Raw genomic sequence first — 21253 nt, forward strand, 5'->3', positions numbered from 1 at the left:
ACTATACTACTATACCAGATAGCCCAGCTTAGTAGAAAAGTATAATTATTATATAATATCTTCTGCTACAGTAATTTATATTAACTACTATAGTAGTCTACTTTTAAATTAGTACTAATTTACTGGGCTTTTAATTTAGGTATTTATATTATTATATTACTTATCTCTTTCTTTATATATAATATATTATCTTAGAATCCTTTAAAGAAGGAGATTTTTTAAGAATTAGTTTTAAAATTAATAGAAGACTGCTTTTGGGCTATTTTACTTGCCTTGCCTAACCAGCGTGTCTACTGTGTTAAGTAGTTTCTAACAATAATAAATAAATAGCTTTTATAAAGCTAAAAGTATTAATATATTATTTTGAAATATTATTACTATTTTATTTAATTTATAAGGCAGCTGCTGCCCTTAGGGGCGGCTGTAGCCGGCTTGCTTAGCTGTTATATAACTGCCGCCTTAGGTTGTCTATATATATTTCCCTTTATAGATATCCGCAAAGGTTGGAAGGGCTGTTTGGGCCCTTACAAAATTTAATAAGATTTAAAAACTAAATTCTCAGAAATTTATTAAAACTTATTAAAATTGTATTTATGTCTATACTATTATTAAAGCTGCAGAAGAACTGTAGTTGTAAATAATAATAAAATATTAAAATATTATTAAAACAATTCTATTTCATTAGAGCTGGTCGAATTTGCTGATGTTTTTTTATTTAATTAATCTAAAATTCTTTTTAAATATTATAATAAAAATTTTATTATTAATCTTTTTAAAGGCCAATTATCTTTGTTTAGATCTATTTATTTTTTTTTGAAAAAAACGTTTAGTATTTAAAGATTATATTAATAAAGATACTACTAATAAAACCCTTTTGGCATGTATTAGTCCAATAAGAGTGTGGGAAAGTGGGAGGACGGTCAGTATGGAACCGACTCCCTGCAACGTGCGGAACGTAGATATGCGTACAGATTCCACCTTATAACCAACCAGAATCGACTTCCTCATCTTATTCCAACTTTGATCACCAACTCTTTCAAGGCGGCATACTGAAAGAGATGGTGATCAAAGTTGTAATGATGGAATTAAACAGATGCAAAAATCATGAAGGTTGAGTAGGCCATGGTGATAACATTGTTGGAAGCCATACATGAGGTTGAAGTCTAGAACAGGCTCGAGAGTTTGCATGTTAGACCAGGGAGGGTACTGTTGCAGCAGAAGCCCATCCAGCTTATATTATCCCAGTTGTAGTCAATACCACTTCTATCACAATTACATACCAAATCATAGCCAAAGACAATTTGCATTGAAGATAAGGACGGATGCGCGCGGCACCCAAAGACGAAGACACCAAGAACAGGTTACCTAGTTCGTCCAGTTCCAGACAGACACACCAACACAGAACCAACCTCATGAGTTCAATGTCGCCCATGGCGGCCATGCCGATGGCGTTTCAGATCTGAATTCTTGGAATCGTCCTGCACGATCTCATTTCCTAAGCGCTCAAGTTGCTGGGCAACAGCTTCGGCTAAAGCCTGAGGGTCGTCCCGAGCAACGTCGATGGCTAGATCCTCCCAGTCAGGAGGCAGCACAGCATCTGCATTGAGTTAGTCTCCCCACAATGAAACGAGAACGCTGGGTTGGAATCAATCTATCCCCGCCGCTCCCACGAGGGCCAAACATACCCGCAATTTCGAAGTCCGACGGGTCTCCGGGTGCATACTCTCTCTTGTACGGCACCGCAGCCGACACGTAGGTCACCAGACAAGGGGTTACCCGGATCATGGAGAGACCATAGCTCGTGTCCCAGATGAGTCCAGATGCATCTATATGGCAAATGGCATTGTTGGCCGCAGAGCCATCGGCTCTCCGTAGTTCAAGATCCGGCGTGTCGAGCATATTAAAACCGCCCAGAACACGATACACGCCCAGAACATTGGTCTGCGAGTACGTGCCCCCTTTGCCACCCAGACTGTTCCCATTCTGACTGCCATACATGAGAACCAAGTTGTAGTACGCAGGGCTTCCCGTCCACGGCGAGTTTTTAGAGTCTCTCCAGAATCGTTGAACACGCTGATGGTAAGACGTTAGATTTGCTTGCCACAGTTCTGGGATCGCGGGGTGTCCCTACCGTATCATAGGTCGAAGATGGAAGCCGATTGATTGCTCGCTGAAAGATCTGCTGGTCGTTCGGTACACATTCCGTGTTCTATACATTTCGAAGGTGTTAGAACTGTGCGCAGAAGATAGAATTTTTCTGATATAACGGGAGGAGACTTACCGCGCCCCATCCACCTTCAGCAGATCTGCTCGCTGTTAGCCAAGGTTCGGCAGGTCAACTTGCATTGGAACCTAGGGCATACGCATGAACTAGATCAGAAGACGACTGTGTATCAGAGGTGAGAGTTCTATTGGACTGCTTGGGCCAAAGCTTGAACTTACACGGAAATTCGTCGCAGGACAAGCTCTCGCTGAAGCCGGGCAAAATGTAGAGATCGGAATTCCCTGTGTCGAAGGCTCTTTGCACAGCAAGTGGCCACAGGGACCGTTTCAACTCAGAACATTCATAAGCAGGCGTACCTGGCTCCCAATACTCTCCACAGGCCTGCTCGCGATGGCTCAGGTCGTCGGCTTCCTGTGTCGAGATATACTCCAGCCGCATCCAGTTACTTCCTATAGTTTGACCATTGTAGTTTTGTTGCATATAGTTCCGGATATTGTAACAGATCCCTGGGAGTAAGAATCGTCAGAGCAAAGCGCCAAGTTCAAGAGGGTTAAACAAATAGCTTCACTCACCATGTACGGACTCATAGGGCTTGGTTCCTTTGGTAAATTCGTTGAGATTGGCGATTTTAGCATCAGGGAAGTAGTCACAATTGTACCACAGTGCAGGTCGAACACAATTAGGACCTCCGTTGCCACCAGTGACAGTACTGCGTTTGGAATTATCACCGCTGGCTGATTCTGCCACTGCAGCTGTTGTTGAGGTTGAGTTGGCGCCACAGCTATCCTCAGCCTCTATCACTGAACACGCCACCATGCCACCAAAACACCCGGCCCCAGTTCCGTTAGCTACCACTTCTCCGTAGTCCGAGGTACTACGTTTTCCAAATAGTTTCTCTGTGGAGTATCCGATGCATGTTTCCTCAACGAGGATGAGAGGATCCTTGGGCGACGCAACATCCACCTGGGCCCCCCAGAAGGCAAGGTCGTCAATGAATCTGGCCACCACTCGTTAAAAAGGATGCACTGTAAGAACACGAAGCTGGAAAACACAAGGGCAATCACTACTTACGACATATCGGCCCGCAGGAAGACTTTATACACGTAGTCCGCCCAGTAACAGAAGCCCGCGGACGCAGTTCCATCGATGGATGCTCCGGCCGAAGCATTCACTCCCAGGATGAGAGTGTTTGAGACACCAGCTGTCACGTATCCCGACATCAAGCTCCCTCCCAGAACCGAGACCCCAAAACGTACCTCCGGGGTCAGTGTCACTGTGAAACTAGTTAACGGAGCTCTTAACAGTAGAAAGAAGCGACCAGTACGAACAAGCTAGGTTGCCCTCGGCAGTCAATTCTGCGTTCAGGATTGGTTCAAATGAGTATGTTTGAGGGTCATCGTCAGTCAGATCTTTTGGCGCAGAACTATCGGCAACTGCAACCTCATCCTGGGGAAAGTAGACTTCTGTCCGCTTCCAACCAACGGAGACCCCGGCGTTCAACTCTCCCGACACCTGAAGAGAGGCATCCAGCTCACCGGTGAGGCGAAGTTCAGGACCAATACTGATCAAGCCCTTGATTGAGAGGCCCGGGAAGCCGACACTCAAGAGTTCCGCAGTGCCCGAATTGGACTGCATCACCGCGTCTGCTCGCAGGGTTACGAGGATCTGTCACCGACATCAGTAAGGTTCACGGCGGCTCTTAAATGTCAATCGCGTTACCTCCGCCACAGGTTCGATGGAAAAGTATCCATATGCGGATATTAGTTTCGGTGTTGGCAATATCGCACCCTCGAAATAGTAGCCATATTGAGAATAAAGTCCCATATGGATGTAAGAGTCGATATCAAAGGTGGTGTAGAGATTTAGGCTAGGGCAGTATTGCTCAGCGTGGAACAGCTTCAGACTATCCTCGTATTCCAACGGCAACGATCCTTGCTCGTTTTGGACAATGGTCGTCATACGCGTGAGCCAGTTGGAGAATGAGCCAAACCAACGCTTGCGGCTTGAAGCTGGTGCGGCAGTGATGGAGTCCCTGCCATCTATGATTAGCATAACCAAGATCATCCACCGTCTCACACACATACCAGTACTCCAGCAGATTGGTGTAATCCACGCGAAAATTTACGTCACCTTTTTCCTCGCTCGCTGCAGCCGGCAGGTCGTAGTCCACGGTCAACTCATAAATCTCATCGGCAGACCGTGGCCGGAGATTGGATGCGCCAGGTAGGCCCCATGGAACCAGACTGATTATTCTAGCGTACGGACCAGCGCCCAGATCTTTCGGCATTTTGACAATCTTGTTTGAGGCACCGCCACGAAAGATATCATCGCACCTGGAGGCGTTAATGTAGAGCCAGGTGCACTGAATATGATACCGTTCAACTGTATTTTCGAACGTATCGTTCCTCACCTCGAACATGTTCTGGCGACGGTGATGCTTCAGCTCGCGCTTGGCCAGAGTCGCCTGGTCAGTCAGAAATGTCCATTGGTTAACTAAGGATTCCGAATAGGCTTCAGGATCGCCGTCAATCATCACAAAGGCAAATGGATCGACTGTCGATGTACTTGTCGCTGCTGAGGTGTTAAGGCCGCTTGTTGCAATTGTGAAAGAACTAAACTAAGTCGGGCACTTACCCTCATCATTAGAAGTTTTTTGAATGTTGTAATAGTAGCTCACGTCTGTCTCGTCCGGATACTCGAAGAGATTCTTGGGATCGACTGGGACACTGTTGTTGCCATCCGGAGGATCACAGCAAAGCTTGTTCGTTCCAGTTGTGCAGACATTGAACCATCCGTGATGAAGACTATCAATCTCGGTTCTCTGGGTGATCAAGACCTGGGTGTTGGGACAGGTCTCATTGCACCCATACCAGTTACAGCTCTTGTAGGTATTCTTGGCGGGACAGTAGAAGTAAGAGGCACTGCCATCCGGACATATTTCGGCACTCTGCTCTAGATCTATTAGTAGAGTCAGTCCCGTCTCTTTTATTCAACTGCTGCCTCAAGAAACCCTGCATCACTTACTCGAGCCCGGATAGTGTGAGATGACTTCCATAACATAAGAATCCTCGGGAGCGCTGGGGTTGCTATCTCCACAGCCGGTCCAAGCACATTGAGAGAGGATAGCATCGGTGTTGCAGCACAGAGACCGTTTGGCAGTAATACAAAAGGTATCCCCTGTGCGGTCAGTATAGGTGTCGGCCACCAGCTCGAATTTATTCTCTCCACAGGTTCCTCCTCCACCAGTGCACCAGCCGTCAGCATTCATTCCTTCCCATTCACAGCCTTCAGGCATGGCATCCGTAGGGCAGCAAATCAACCGGTATTGAGCATCGACATCCCCCTCCTTTCCAGAACGGCAGAGAGTGTTGTCGGGGTCCTGGAGCGCGCCGGGGAAGCCATCATGGACGTAGTCAAGGACACTGTACCCTGCTTTACACTGCCCAGTATTCCAATCGACACACTCACTGATATAGCAGTCCGTGCCAGTGAACGCAGAATACTCCTTGGCTAAGGTTTTTGCGTCGCTTGCTGAGTCGCCTGTTAGCAGATTGTTGCTGTCCACGGCTTTGTTAAGCAACGCCGTTAGAGCCTTCCAGTCGTAGGTATCTTGGTCAACTGACCAGATCATGACGCCTCCTAGACACACCTGGTTGGCGTAGTCGATCTTCTGTCGGAAGGTGACATTCGTATCAAAGGACACCCACTGATCATCCCAGGTAGCATAATTGACAGCTGCTGTCTCGTCCCACATGATGATCACATCATCGAGGTCGACGGTCTCCATAATTTCCTTGAATGAGAGAGTACCGGCCGAGTCAGTACATGGCCCAGGATCTCCAGGCCCAGCGAATGGGCAGCCCGGACTGGTGCATCCAAAGTTGGATATTGTGTAGGAGCGGCCATAGAATGCGGCGCCCAATACCACCTGAGACGGATCTACTCCCACTCGCCAGAATAGATCCAAGGCCTCTTTGATCTCCGTCAGGTTTGTGTGCGCCTCCATGACATCTCCAATCCAGCTATAAGGCTTGTGAGCGTGACTCTCCAAGCAGGAACGCAAAAGAGGAAGGCTCGAGAAACATACACATCCGTCTTGTCCCAGACTCCGTGGAGGTCGTAAGTCATAATATTGGTCCAATCAGCGCCAGCTTCCAACATGCCAGGGAGATCGAAGTGCTGGAGATACCAGTAGCTGGAGGGTGTAGTAAAGGAGATTCCATACGCGCGACCTGAAGCGTCGAACACCTCACGCAGAGTACTAATCAGCTTAACATAATTAACTGTGTCAGCGGCTTGGCCACCACGATCCTCTGCTACGGGATACTCCCAATCCAGGTCCACGCCATCAAAGCCGTAGGTTTCGAGCATGTAGAGAGCCTCCTTGGCAAATGAAGTCCGACCTGCGTCGGTGGAGACCATGTCCGACCAATAGGTGCTGGTAGGAGGGTCATTGAAAGACCATCCACCGATGGAGAGGAAGCAAGACAGAGCCGAATTAACATCTTTCAACGCGATGAACTCGGCCACTAGCTCCTCTACGTCATCGGTACCTGTCATGAACGTCATACTCCAGCTTGTATTGTCTGTGTCGGTTGGCTCAAAGACGGCAAAGGCATAGTTGATGTGCGTGAGTGAGCTCACAGCGATGTTGTTTGGCCGCCAGCCATCGCATGATCGTGCGGACGCCCAAGTCTCATAGTACCCGATCACTCGCTTGAAGACATCATTTGTTGAGCACGATGGCTCGGTCGGAAAGCCACAATTGTCTCCTTGGCAGCCATCCCCGCAAAAGTCGTCGGTGGTGCCGCAGAAGCCATATTGAGAACAGCACACCTGTCGCGATTGTCCAAACACAGTTAGGCACAGTCATAATGAAATAAAGGCAACGTACATTTAAAGGACAACTCATGGTCGGATCGGAGGCATACTGCCCACATTCTGCCGTGGCATTGCAGTTGCTCAGGCAAGTCTCGCCACAGTATGTAGGGCCAAATCCACAGATGCCCTCACCGTAAGAGTACCCACAGCAGGCATTGTTCGAACAGGGGGCCGTGGAATTACAGTAATAAGTCTGTGCACTGGCAAGGGAGATCAAGGTGACTAGTAGTCTAAGGAAGTGCAGTGCACAATTGCCAAGTTTGAGCATGATTGAAGACGCCATACCAGTGCTGTAGGCCTTGGTGATACCGTCACCCGCTGGAATCCTGCCTATCTATATACCCTTTACAGTAGTTGGTGTGTCAACAGTACTAGTCAACAGTAAGTGCAGCCCTTTGCTTCCCTTCCACTCCCGGCTAAATTCTTTGTCTTTTAATTTCGACAATTTCTCACCCCTTTGACTACTGTTCCAATATCTCCTTTTTTCTATTTTTCGTTTTCTTCTATTCGATCCAGTGAATGTACTCGGATCGGAGTGAGGGTCCACTTCTGAGTGGATACTGTGGGCACGCATCAGTGTTTACCCATACCAACAATGTCCTTTGGCCGAGCCAGGGAAATAAGATAACAAGATTGGAAGCATCGGGGCAGCACTCACTACTCGGAGTACACCAGAAAAGAGTTCTGTCAATCAACACTGTACCATGGGGGTTCCAATATCATTGGGGGTTTTCATGTTGCTACCCGCGGTTGCCTTCGGCTTAGGGTCAAACATCAATGACACTCTCCAGGTTTACACTCAGTCCGAACTTGGAGGGCTCACAGCCTCGACCGACTGCCTAACCGCGCTATCGCAAAATGTGAGCTGCTACGCGAGCTTGAATGTTGCTGTGACCCAGGAGAGCACGTGGTCTACTACTGCCTTGGATCTTATCTGTTCTGCAAACTGTGAAAGTTCCTTGGACGAGTACATCACCGCGGTCGACGATGCGTGCGGCCATGATACAGTATATAACCTGACCGGTGGCTCTCAGACAGCGTCTCAAGCAGGAATCACTTTGAGGTGGAAGGAACAAACAACCTGTTTGAAAGATCCAACCACGGGCCGATATTGCAATTTGATCCTGCAGGAAGCTGCACAAGATGGGAATGGGAGCTCCCTGCAGTGTAGCAACTGTACGATTGCTTATCTGGAGAGCCTAGCCAGTGCTCCCTCCGGTCAGTTGATGGTCCAGCCGGCGAAGGTGGTCAGCATAATCTCAGCTTGTTCTGGCACTGCCTCCTTGTCGGTGACAGCTTCTACTTCCTCAGGAGCCGCCACTTCAGCGACGACCACCAGCGCATCCAACTCTGAGAATACTCGTTGTAATGCTGCCACTTCGTGGTATACGGTCGTGGGTAATGAAACTTGTGTTGACATTTCGCGAGCCAGTAATGTCTCGACCCCGGCCCTGGTGTCCTTGAATGCGCTGGATCTAAGCTGCAGATACATTGCCGCAAACCAAACTTTGTGCCTACCCTCTGTATGCAACATTTACAGGGTATCTCCTAATGACACCTGCGCCTCTATTCTTGGTGGCCTGGACCGAGAGGTGTCAGATGCTATCTTTCGTTCGTGGAATCCCAGTATCAATGCAGCTTGCTCCAACCTGCAAACACTCGTCAATGGGTACATCTGTGTCAGGTAGGAAGTGATTATCAAAGAGGGTTGAAGCTGTCTCATTAGGCTAATGAACCGTTCATGCGTGCCTAGCCCTCCAGGTACCTTAGCAATCCCTAGCAGCTTCCCCTTGATTCCCGCAACAACAGCTGTGTAGGAGACCCTGGTCGATTTTGATTGCGTGGTAGTGCTGACTGATTGTTGCAGGGCAGTTCCAACCAATGCAGTCACGACTTCCAACACCGATTGTGGGCACTGGTACACTATCCAAAGAAGGGACACATGCGACGGAATTGCCGGGGAATTTGGAATATCCTTACGAGAGCTCTACTTCCTTAACCCGCAGCTTAACGGCACCTGTGCATCTCTCTGGGTGGGCAACAGCTACGTTTGTTCTCCTCTTGTGTCTTCCTCTATCCTTCCCGACTGACCTTCGAAGTGTGTGCAAGCGGTGGGTAATATCGACACCTACTCAGGATATACTACATCCAGTCGGGTGTATACAACGTTAGCTCAGACGATGGATCTGAGCGTGACTCAAACTGTCAATCGGACGACCACGTAGGTGTTCGCTCTCAACCATACCATCTATTTTTGGTGGTGCTAATATCCTGTGAGGCATTTTTTCTACTCCTACCCGGCTATGTCAACATCAACTGTTGTATACAACCCGACAGCTTATGAGATGACCCGCAACTACACCCTTTGTCGGCAAGCCTTGGCCTACTACAACATTACTAGCGACGACCAAATTGTCGACGCCGAGTTCGATGACCCAGCTTGGTATCAAGAGTACGAGCGCGTGTGCCTGCTTAATCTTACACAATCATTGCCCACAATTCCTTTTAATACGAGCATTGCGCTGGTCACCTGGACAGGTGATATCGTGGTAGATCAGACATCGTCCACCCGCGGTCCGGTCCCTTCGGGTTATATCACCTGGTCGGCCTCTGCAACAGGCGGTACTTCAACAGCACCAGCAGCGAGCAGTAGTAGCGGTTCAACTCCTTCCAACTCCTTGCTCTCGTTGTCCTCAGCAACCACCACTCTTTCGACCCCAAGCTCCACTGGTTCTTCTACCATATCACCTAACGGACTTTGCGGCGCGACGAACCATGACTGGGTCTGCAGGGGGTCTGGATTCGGAGATTGCTGTAGTGGCAGTGGATATTGGTGCGTTCCCACACATGGTTTCCGTTCTTCATAGCTCACATTCAGCTTTCCAGTGGATCGACCAGCGACTACTGTTCGACGGTTGGCTGTGACCTCACTTATGGCGCCTGTTCCTCGGCTGTGATTTCCCCCAATGGTCTCTGTGGAACAAGTAATAACCACTGGGTTTGCACTGGGTCTGAATTTGGTGATTGTTGCAGTGCTTACGGCTATTGGTCGGTTTCCTTTCCCCCTCGCCCCTTTCCCCTCTATCGTGAATCCACCTCATGGTTCAAGGTTGCCTATAATGGATACTAATACTGAAAAACGACAGTGGGTCGACTAGTGACTATTGTAGTGCGGGAAACTGTAATAGTGCTTTTGGGAGCTGCACGAACTAGATAGGTACTAATAGCATGGGGCAAATCGGGGTCTTCGGAGATGATCATGGATGCCGTGCTCGCCCACCGGGTGGGGTGGGAGTGGGAGGGGGCCGGGCCGAGCAATCATTTTCCGCGGAGTTGTTTATACCCGCCGAGCGCCACTTGTGACCTATTCGGTGGAAATCGATCGATCAATACTACCAAGCAATGCCACCAACTAAGGTGGAACCACCCGGGAGTGTCTGAGGGTCCTCAGCTCAGCTGTGTAGCCCTGCTGCCTATATAGTGACGGTTTTCGCTACCCGAGGCGTGATTCGGTCCGTTTCCAACCGCACCAAGTACCATAACACCCTTGAACCTTAAGGTAATGCCTACCTCCTCGTGGCGAGCGTCTCCGCCACCCGAACCGCCTCTTCCGCGACACTGGCCTGGGGGCATTCCGAGCACCATTCGCAACCACGCCACCCACATTCACAACCATGGCAGGCTTTTAGACATCACCAGAGGCTGGTTCCTGTTTGTCTCTGAGCGATGGATCTCGCGTAAGGATGCGGGGGTTGCCGAGCATGAGGACGTAGAATATGAGCTGCGTCAGCGGCGGACGCTCGTCGAACAGTGGGCGGCAGCAAATCAATCATTCCGTGATGTATGCATCCATTTATATCTTCCCATTCCCCCTAGAAAGCATCGTTTGCGCAGCTGCAAAATATGGTAACTGATATTTGCACACTGAGAACAGGCTTTTCAAGCCCGCGCACCCCGTCCAGCTAGTCCCCGGGATTACTGCCCCGAAGCACGCAAGGGAGTTGGACGCACCCGCCAACCGCAAAGCCAATTCCTCTGTCTGGCGGACGTGCAGGCTCACAACGTCCTTAATCGAGCCCGCTGGGTAAAGCTGCTGATCCTGTTACAGGATTTCAATACCCCGGCCGGCAACGGGTCAATCTGTCACCAACCCTTGATCCTAGATCCCAACCCCACCACAGACACTCAAGCACTGCCCCTTTCTAAGGCAGATGCACTCCGATGGTTGTTCCTGGAGACGGCGGATTTTGAATGGATCACTATGGCCGTGGACGGAACAGTTCTCTTTCTAAAGCGATCCGACTATTGGATAGTGAGCCAAGAGAATCTAGAGACGGGAACAATTGATCTTGTTCGCTTCGGCACGAACGGCCAGGTGCTGATGGAGGGTCGCTGGAGAGCATACAATACGCCTGATGTAGTGGCATGGCAAGAAGGAAAAGGTTGCTCAGTTGGAGAACTTCTTCATAGGCATGCCGGGGGATTTCCACAAGAGAATACCGCGTTTGTTGCTCCAACCCTCTTCCTCATTTAGATCACTGCTGACTCCACGGGCACGAGAGATATAGCTTAGACATGAACCTCTCTTTACTCGAGATCCTGAATACCGCCTGGGACCAACACCTGATGCGCGGCTTCTGGCCGGAGGCCAAGACGGAATTCGCCAAAAAGGTCGACGAGTATGCCCCGGGGTATCGCGAGCTGGAGGTACAGGGTCGAGAGGCCGACTATAATCTACACAGTCTCTATCTACTCTTTGAGGGATAGGTCTGAGGATTTATTCCAATTGCCGAGGTCACAGTGGACTACACGGAAGGCGTTTTGGGGATACTATTTGCCACTACATGTTCTGTGCGCCATTCAGGTCTTTTTAAGACGGTTTGGTTTTATTCATCAGGTGACAATTGACCACGGTGGCACTATATTGGTTCATGAAGAGTGATCAGTGAAGCTGGAAGTCAGAATAGAACAAAGATACAAAGAGCATAATCCAGTCAATAGTGTAGGAACATCTAACCGAAGAGCTGAGATGTAAGTGTCATCGGGTTGGTCCGGGCGCGAGTTCGCAGTCTAGTAGGTGAATCCGGGTATGGTCTAAGCTATAAAACAAGTACTTTTTATTTTTTTTTTATTTTTTATAGATAGCTAGTCTATTTCTAAACTAATTATAAGAAGCCATATTTAATTATTCTATATATTAGAAGATAAATAGAGGAATAGCTATTGCCACCAACTTTTTAACTTTCCCACTTCCGGGCCAGTTGGGTAACAGTAAGCGCTCTTTTTGGATAGCCAGAAGCTTACTTTTAAAGAAAAGAGAAATATCATATTTAATCCTAGATTTGGGAAGCTTTTGGAGGATTAAATTAAGGTAATTCTTATTTTTGTTAAAGATATTGCAAACAGGAAGTTTAGATCAACTGGTTAAAGTGGCTTAATCTGACTGTTATACCTTAACCTTAACCTGACTATAGCTGTATAGCCAGGTTAAGATATAAAAGTTTTTTAACTTTATAGTTAAGATTAAATAATAATATAACTACTACTTTAATTATTTATATCTGCTGGTTAGAAAAATTAGATATAATAAATAAATTATCAACTATAGATTAATTAGTAATATATATATATTATTTTTTTATATATTATATATAAATTATAATAAATTTTTAATTATAGTATAATAATATTTTTTAAATTTAGCCAATTTATTTTATCTGCTTTATCTGTTTTTTTTAAAATATACTATACTTTATAAAATACTTTTACAGAACTAGAGTGGCTTAACCTGAATGTTATACCCTAACCTTAACCTCACTATAACCATATGGTTAGGTTAAGATATAAAAAATTTTTAACTATACAGTTAAAATTAGAGTAAGATATAACTACTTGTCAACAATATGGGCAGATTGGCCAGTTGGCAGCCTCAGGCTCGCCAGTTCGCGGCCTTGGGCTCGCCAGTTTGCCACTACTGCCAGGCGCCACCTTAGGGCCTGCTCGCCTGTTATTCCTGTTCACCCACCACCTTAAGCCCTGCCTGCCACTGCAGATATGCCTTAGGCTCGCCACTTCGCGGCCTCAGGCCAGTTCGCTGCCTTAGGCAACCAGTTGGCGGACTGATATTCCAAGTTCCGCCCACCCCGCAGTGGAGTAAAAGGCCTTACTTTTATTGATTATTCTAGGCCCTATTCAACCACTGGTTCTATTATTCTCAGCCCTGTTCTATTTATATAATTTTTATATAAATTTTATATAAATTTATATATTTTTTATGTGTTTTTAATAGCCAATTGGCTATAAATAAGGATAAAAAGACCCCTAAAGTTTTATTCAGAAGAACAATTAGTTTAATCAGTTTTAATTCAGTTAAATCAGTTTTTAATCAATTCTAGCAGTTTAGCCTCTTTCTTATTTATCTAATCTTTGATTCTTCTTATTTTTAATTCTTTTATCTTTCTCTTACTTTCACCTCACTTTCGCACCCAATTTGTATGCAAAAGTGAGAGTCCAATGAAGTCTTTCTGAGAAACTGCAGAAAAGTTTTTAATATTAATAGCCGGATTCTGACTATAATAGAAATAGAATACCTTTTAAAAAATAGTTTAGTACTTTTTATACTAGTTAATAATATTATTTAGCTATATATTCTTTTTAAACTTTTTAAGCCGTCATCAATGTGGGCAGATTGGCCAGTTGGCAACCTCAGGCTCGCCAGTTCGCGGCCTCCGGCCAATTGGCAGCCTTAGGCCACCAGTTCACTGCCTTAGGCCACCAGTTGGCAGACTGATGTTCCGAGTTCCGCCCACCCCACAGCGGAGCAAAAGGCCTTACTTTTATTGATTATTCTAGGCCCTATTCAACCACTGGTTCTATTGTTCTCAGCCCTGTTCTATTCATATAATTTTTATTTAGATTTTATATAAATTTATATGTTTTTTATGTATTTTTAATAGCCAATTGGCTATAAATAAGGATGAAAAGACCCCTGGAGTTCTATTTAGAAGAACAATCAGTTTCAAATCAGTTTCAATCAGTTTTTTAATCAGTTCTAGCAGTTTGGCCTATTTTTTTATTTATCTAATCTTTAATTTTTCTTATTTTTAATTCTTTTATTCTTCTTTCACTTTTACCTCACTTTCGCACCCAATTTGTATGCAAAAGTTAGAGTCCAATGAAGTCTTTCTGAGAAACCTCAGAAAGTTCTTAGTATTATTAGTTATTAAATATGATAACTAATAGAAAAGGTTATATTTATATAAAACTAATAAAATAATTACAGCTAGGTTTTTACTAGTATAGAATCTAAATACTGGTTAAAAGCCCAGTAAAACTTTATAGTAATTTATATCTTTTATTAAAAAGTATTTAATTAAAGTAGAAAATATCTTTTAATTAGGGCTCGTTAAGTAGTCTACTATAATTAATATATAGCTAATATCTAAAAATTTTAATAATAACTATATATATTTTTTTTAACAACTTTAAAAAATATTTTTTAATCTGTACTTAATTAAAAGGGCTTGGCTTTTAGTAGAAAAATAAAGTAGTAAAATTAATTATCTATTTAAATTTAACATATTTAACTGTTTAAAGTAGTAGGCAATAGGTAATTATAAAATATAGCATTTAATTCTAAAAACTCTGTTTATTATAGGCTGTAAAGGCCTAGAAAAAAATAATAATTAAAAAAATTATTTTAAAAAAATAAAAAAATATCTGTAATAGCCCTTTACTTAGTATCTTAGTAATTATTTGTTTAAATATAACTAATAATATTTTTTTAATAATTCTTATAAAAATAGTAGTTTATAGAACTAATTTTTAAGTTTTTAAATTTTAAATATTATAAAATATAAAGATATACTTTATAATAGATATAAAAAATTTTATTAAAAAATAATATATTTTTTGAAAACTTTTTTATATTATTAATAACTTTTTTTAGGTAAAAATAAATAGCAGTTTCTAAGGATATATATAAGCTTAAAAAATTATCTTTTACTACTAATTTTAAAAAATAGAAATTTTATTTTAAAAAAATAAATATAAAATAATGTTTGAATTCTTTGTAATATATGTAATTTTAAGGTTAAAAAAAAACTAGCTTAAAAAACTTATTTTAGTTTAAGAATTATTATAGTCTGTAAAAATTAAAAAAATAAAATAAAAAAGTTTAATACTATTTTTAAAAATAGGCCAAATAACTGTAGTTAACTTATAATTCTAAAACTACTTTTTAAATAGTAGATATAAAAAATAGAAGTAGAAAAACTTTATAAAAATAGTATTATTTTAATTATAAATATATTTTTATATAAATATAATTTTTTATATTTTTATATACTGCTAAAGGCATCTGCAGTACTTTTTAGACCTAGCTGTTTTATAAGTAGAAAATTATATTTAAAGCCTAAAAATATAAAATAATTTATTATTTTTAGTAAAGCTTAATTAAATATAATAAATTAAAATATAAAAAAGCTTTAAAAAGGGCTGTTATAAAAATCTACTAAAATTTAGTATTTAGTATTTAATTTTTAATTAAATAGTTTTTAATAAGTACAATTACTAAAAAGACTAAATAGATAGTATAGTATAGATTTTACTTAAAAATTTAATTTATAATATATTATTTAGCTTTTTTAAATAAAGAAAATTAATAGACTACCTAAACTAAATTTAAAAAAATAAAAAGTAGACTAAAAACTGTATAATTATTTTCTATAAGGGCCTAAACAGCCCTTCCAACCTTTGCAGATATCTGCAAAGGGAAATATATATAGATAATCTAAGGTGGTGGCTATATAATAGCTAAGCAAGCCAGCTGCAGCCGCCTCTAAAAACAGCAGCTGCCTTATAAGTTAAATAAAATAGTAATAATATTTTAAAATAATATATTAGTATTTTTAGCTTTGTAACAGCTATTTATTTATTATACTATTTTATTTTTTAGCTTTTATAATTTTATTATTTAATATTCTATAAAATAGTCTAGTAAGTAATAGTTAAATATAATATATAAAGCTAAACCAGAAGTAACTTTTTTAATCTAATTATAAAAAATTATCTATTAACTATAGAAAATAAATTATTTATACTAAAAAAAAATACAGATTCTAATTTAAAATTTTTATAAATATTTATATTTATTTAAATAAATTACTAAGCTGTAGAAACAGCTAAAAATTAGTATTATAAAAAAATATTTATATAAAAATTTAAAAAACTCTAATACTAGTACTGTAGAAATTAAAAAAACTAATATATATATTAATTTATTTATAGATAAAAATAATATAATATCTATAACTATACTATTTATTATATATTTATTATTAAATAAAAGTTAACTATAAAAACTAATAACTAAAATAAAAACTAAAAATATATATTACAGTAGTTTATTTAAATTATATTTTAAATAATCTATAAAAAGATAAAATAGCTGAATTCTACTGTAAAAAAAATAAATTAGCTTTTATAAATTTTTTAAAATACAGTTAAAAAATTTTATAAATAAATAGTAGAAAGTTTAATAAAAAAATATTTAAAATTAAGTTTTATAAAAAAAACCAGAGTTTGCCTATCTATAGAAATAAAAAAATAAAAACTAAATTAAATTATAAAATATAAAATATTAATATTATATAGCTGTATTTATTTTTTATATTTTTTTTCTATAGTTTAGAAAAAGATCTGTAAACAGCAGATTTTTTTTATAATTAAATAAAATTTTATTATACTACTTATAAAATTATGTTTGGTATTAAGTTAATAATACCAATAAATAAAAAATAAAATATTTTATAAACAGATTTTAAAAAAAAAATTACAAATCTACTATTTTTATAAATAAAATTTAAAAACTAAAAATCTAAACTAATAGTTTTATAAAAAAAGTTTAAAGGCTAAAATAATTTTTTTAATACTATAAACACCTATAAAGGCCCCTAGATTAAAAACTTACTATAATTATAAATAAATAAATTATTAAATAAAAAATTACTAGTTAATTAAATTATTTATAAAATAACTAGTAGACAGAATTATAGTATTTATTTTAAACTAAATTAAAATTATAATTTACTTTAGTTTAAAATTAAAAAATTAGCTAATTTTTTATAAAAGAAATATTTTATAAAAATAAAAATTATTATAAACAGTAAAGCAGAAATAAATCTAGTATTTATAATATTTATTAAATAAATAAAGTAGCCAACTATTCCAGTAAAAATAATTATAAAAAAAGTTAAGTAAAAAAATATATAATTAACAAAAAACTATAATATTTATAATATATTTAAAAAAATATCTAAAAATACTATAAAAACTAAATAAGTTTTATAATTATAATATTGAGAACAGATAAAATAGTTTTAAAAATATTTTAAATAAAATGGTAAAAATTTATTATAAAATTTAATAAATATAAATTCTAGTTCTGTAAATACTGTATACCAAAAGTACTATAAATTATACTAAAAAAATTATACTAAAAAATTTTATAAAAATAAATTTTTATTTAGTAATAATATAAAAAATTTATAAAATAACTATTAACTAAAAAAGATTAGTATAGTACTATAAATATAAAATAATATTTATAAAAAAAAGCTGTAAGCTTATTTATATAAAAACTAAAAGTAGATTTAAAAATTAATTTTTATAAAAAATTCCAGCCAAAGCCGAAGTAAGTATATAAAATATTATTTATAAAAAATTTTTTATAAAACTACTTATAAAAAATACTTATAAAAAAATAGATTTAGTATTTTAAATTACTAGTAGATATACTAGTTTTATTTACAGATAAAAAAAATAAAAGTTTATAAATATATATAAACTACTATAAATTAAATAAATAAATAATAAAAAATATTTATTTGCTACTGTAAATTAATAAGTATATTAATTAACTTACAGGGGCTTTTTAGTTTATACAGCTAAATCTATATAAAGTCTACTATAAAATTAAAATTACAAATAAATATAAATAAAAAATAGTATTTTAAATAAAATATAAATTATTTAAATATTTAGTTATATTATTTAAACTAACTAATATATTTATAGAATTTAAAAATATATAAAATATAAGTCTATAAAATATTAAAAATATTATAAAATATAAAATTATATATAAAACTAAGTAAATACTGCTTTATAATAATAAAAATTAATTTTTTAAAAGTTTTAATTAGCTGTAAAGGTTTTTATATAAAACTAAAATATATTATAACTATTTATAATTAATTTAAACTACAGAATATAAAAAATAAACTAAAATTTATAGATTTTATAAATTAGTATAAATATTTTATTAAAAAGTATTTATAAATTATAGTACTAATTATAGACTTTACTAGAATATTTTATAAAAGAAAAAAAAAACTGGATATGGTTTTTTAATACTAAAAGTCTGTAAAAGCTTTTAAAAGCTAAAAAATATATTTATAAAAAATACAGTTATAATATATTTTAGAAAAAATTTTATAAATTAAAACAAATGCCTTGGCCTTTACAGTTAGTAAAATACTATTATAAAAAAATTAAAAAAACTAATAAAAATTAGTAGTATTGTATTTATAGAAAATAATCTCTACAAAGTAGAACTACAGTATTTATAATTAAAAAATTTTTATAATTATAAAATTATTTAAAAAGTAGTAATACTAGTTTAAAAGTATAAATTACCTGGTAAAAGTAGTTATAAACTATAAAAATTTTAAATATTTTATAACTAATAAAAAATTATTATAAAAATAAATTAAATAAATATAATATTTTATAGTATTTAAATTTTTCTTAATATATAGATTAGGTTTGCAGAACCCAGCAGACACCCTATTATAATAATTTAATTATAAAAAAAAACTATAGAAAAATTATAAAAAATTTAGAAAAATAGTACTGCAGTAGTTAAATAATTTTTTAAATTTAAAAAAAAGTACAGCTATTTTTATAAAAGTTAAAGTACTGTTAGTAAAAAATACTACAGCAGATTTAGATTAGCTAAAATTTTATATAAAAATAATAAAAATAACTATAAAAAAGAATATATATTATAAAAATTTATTTATTAATTTTATATAAAAGTTATTTTAGCTGCTGTAAAAGAATAATCTTATAAAAAAAGTATTTTAAATAAAATAAAAAAAACTATAGAAGTAGTTTACTTTATAGTAGAAAATATCTATAAAAAAATTATTTATAATAAAATATTAGTTAAAAATTATTTTATTTTATAAAAAAGTTATATATTTTAGATAACTACCAGCTAAGACTAAAAACTTTTATAAAACTATATAATTATCTTATTATAAAATATTTTATAAAAGTAAAAATCTAAAAATTAGTTTTATAAAAATTTTAATAGCTAAAATTAGCTAAATTTATATAAAGCTACTACTATATATATAAAATATATTAAAGTAAATAAATAATCTATAAAAAATAATATAAATTATTAAAACTACTATTATTTATTATAAAATTTATTTATACTAATTTTTTATAAATATTAACTAAATATTTTTTATTTTTTATAATAACTGTTTTAAATCTGCAGATAATAGCACTTAATTTATAAATATTAAATAATTTTATAAAAAAATTAAAATAATATTTTTAAAAAATTAAAAAAATAAAAAAAAAGATAGCTATAAATCTTAAGTAGATTTACAGATATTAAAAAAACTTTTTTAATAAAAATTATAAAACTACTATTTTTATAGTAGACCAGAAAATTTAGCTTTTTATAAAATATTTACTATAAAAAAATTAAATAAAAAACTAGACCAGTACTATTATAGATTATTTTATATAATTAAAAAAATAAATAAATAAATCTATAAATTAAAATTATTTATAGATTTTTAAATTTATAATATTTTTTATATATCTTTACTCTATAAATACTATATAATAAAAAAATAGACTTATAAAAATATTTTTTATAAAAAAATATAATTATAAATATTATTTAAAAATATTACTAAATTTACAATACTGTAAAGAAATAACAGAAATTCTGGTTAAGTAGAAAAAATACTATAATAAAAAAATATTTAAAAAATCTACTGTAAATCTATATTATTTATAAATTTATAAAAAATTTACCTTATAAATATATAAAAAACTTAATTAAATAATTAAAAAAAAGCTAAACTAAATATAAACTATAAACTATTTATAATTGTATATTTTATACAATTAATATAAGCTACAGTACTTATTTATAGTAGCTAAAAATTAAAATATATAAAAATATATTATTATTTTATAAAAAAGTAGTACTTACTATCTGTATATAAATAGTTATTATACTTTTAGCTAATTTTTCTGCTAATATAATTATAAAAAACTTTTTTAAAAAAAATTATAATAGTATTTATATATTTAGTTAGATAGCAGCTGCCGGCCAGCTTAAATTATAAAAATATTTTTATAAAATTATATTTAAATAGTTAACTATTTAAAATTTAATTATTTAATATATAGTATATACTATATAATAAATTTATAGATTTAAATCTATTTATAATTTAATAAAAGCTGTAAATCTGTTTAAAAAAAAAAGGCCGAATACTATAATAAATATTATTTTTAAATAATTTAAAAATTAAACTATAAAAAATAATTTGATAAAAAGTAAAATACTCTACTTTTTATTATTAGTCTAGTTATAGAAAGCTGGCTAATTTTAGTTAATTTTAAATATATCTATAAAAAATAAAAAATTTTAAAAATATAAAGGTGGAAGCTGCGGGGGCTGCTATAATATTTATTATTATAAACTAAAAAATCTTATTTTTTATATATAAATATTAATATATAAAAAAAAACAGCAGTAGTAATAACAGCAGTAGTATTAAAATTTATAGTAAAATTAAAAACTAAAATAAAAGCTAAAATAATAGTAGTAGTAGATATAATAAAAATAAATATATTTATAATAGTAGCAGCAGCAGATCTAGTAGCAGCAGCAGTAATAAAAATACTTTTTTTATAATAAAAAAAATAATAAAATATACTATAAATAGTTAGTTAAGTCTAAATCTATTTTATAAATAATTTATATAAAAAAATAAAATAAAATAAACTAATAGAGCCTGTAGATACAGAGCTTAAATAGTATACTATAAA

General features: G+C 35.8%; 3 protein-coding genes across 3 annotated transcripts; 2 read left to right on the forward strand and 1 right to left on the reverse strand.

Annotated features, from left to right (window-relative positions):
- Positions 1-1374: 1374 nt before the first annotated feature.
- BO86DRAFT_356183 (uncharacterized protein) lies at positions 1375-7373 on the reverse strand (the record flags this gene model as incomplete). The annotated part of the gene is made up of 16 exons (XM_025669656.1): positions 1375-1597; positions 1686-2073; positions 2132-2209; positions 2282-2306; positions 2364-2370; positions 2443-2730; positions 2797-3221; positions 3296-3497; positions 3553-3889; positions 3944-4256; positions 4303-4815; positions 4855-5176; positions 5249-6246; positions 6312-6604; positions 6833-7060; positions 7119-7373. 16 exons carry the CDS (start codon positions 7371-7373, stop codon positions 1419-1421), a joined length of 4851 nt encoding a protein of 1616 aa, XP_025530515.1. The 3' UTR covers positions 1375-1418.
- A 436-nt stretch (positions 7374-7809) lies between these two features.
- BO86DRAFT_441488 (LysM peptidoglycan-binding domain-containing protein) lies at positions 7810-10465 on the forward strand (the record flags this gene model as incomplete). Its single annotated transcript, XM_025676266.1, has 4 exons — positions 7810-8789; positions 8973-9153; positions 9205-9326; positions 9384-10465. 4 exons carry the CDS (start codon positions 7810-7812, stop codon positions 9970-9972), a joined length of 1872 nt encoding a protein of 623 aa, XP_025530516.1. The 3' UTR covers positions 9973-10465.
- A 156-nt stretch (positions 10466-10621) lies between these two features.
- On the forward strand, positions 10622-13228 carry BO86DRAFT_407580 (uncharacterized protein; the record flags this gene model as incomplete). Its single annotated transcript, XM_025674281.1, has 5 exons — positions 10622-10946; positions 11040-11417; positions 11527-11608; positions 11679-11812; positions 13169-13228. Exons 1-5 carry the CDS (start codon positions 10668-10670, stop codon positions 13226-13228), a joined length of 933 nt encoding a protein of 310 aa, XP_025530517.1. The 5' UTR covers positions 10622-10667.
- Between the last annotated feature and the right edge of the window lie 8025 nt (positions 13229-21253).

Source organism: Aspergillus japonicus (assembly GCF_003184785.1).
Source record: "Aspergillus japonicus CBS 114.51 unplaced genomic scaffold BO86scaffold_8, whole genome shotgun sequence".
Lineage (NCBI taxonomy): Eukaryota > Fungi > Ascomycota > Eurotiomycetes > Eurotiales > Aspergillaceae > Aspergillus > Aspergillus japonicus.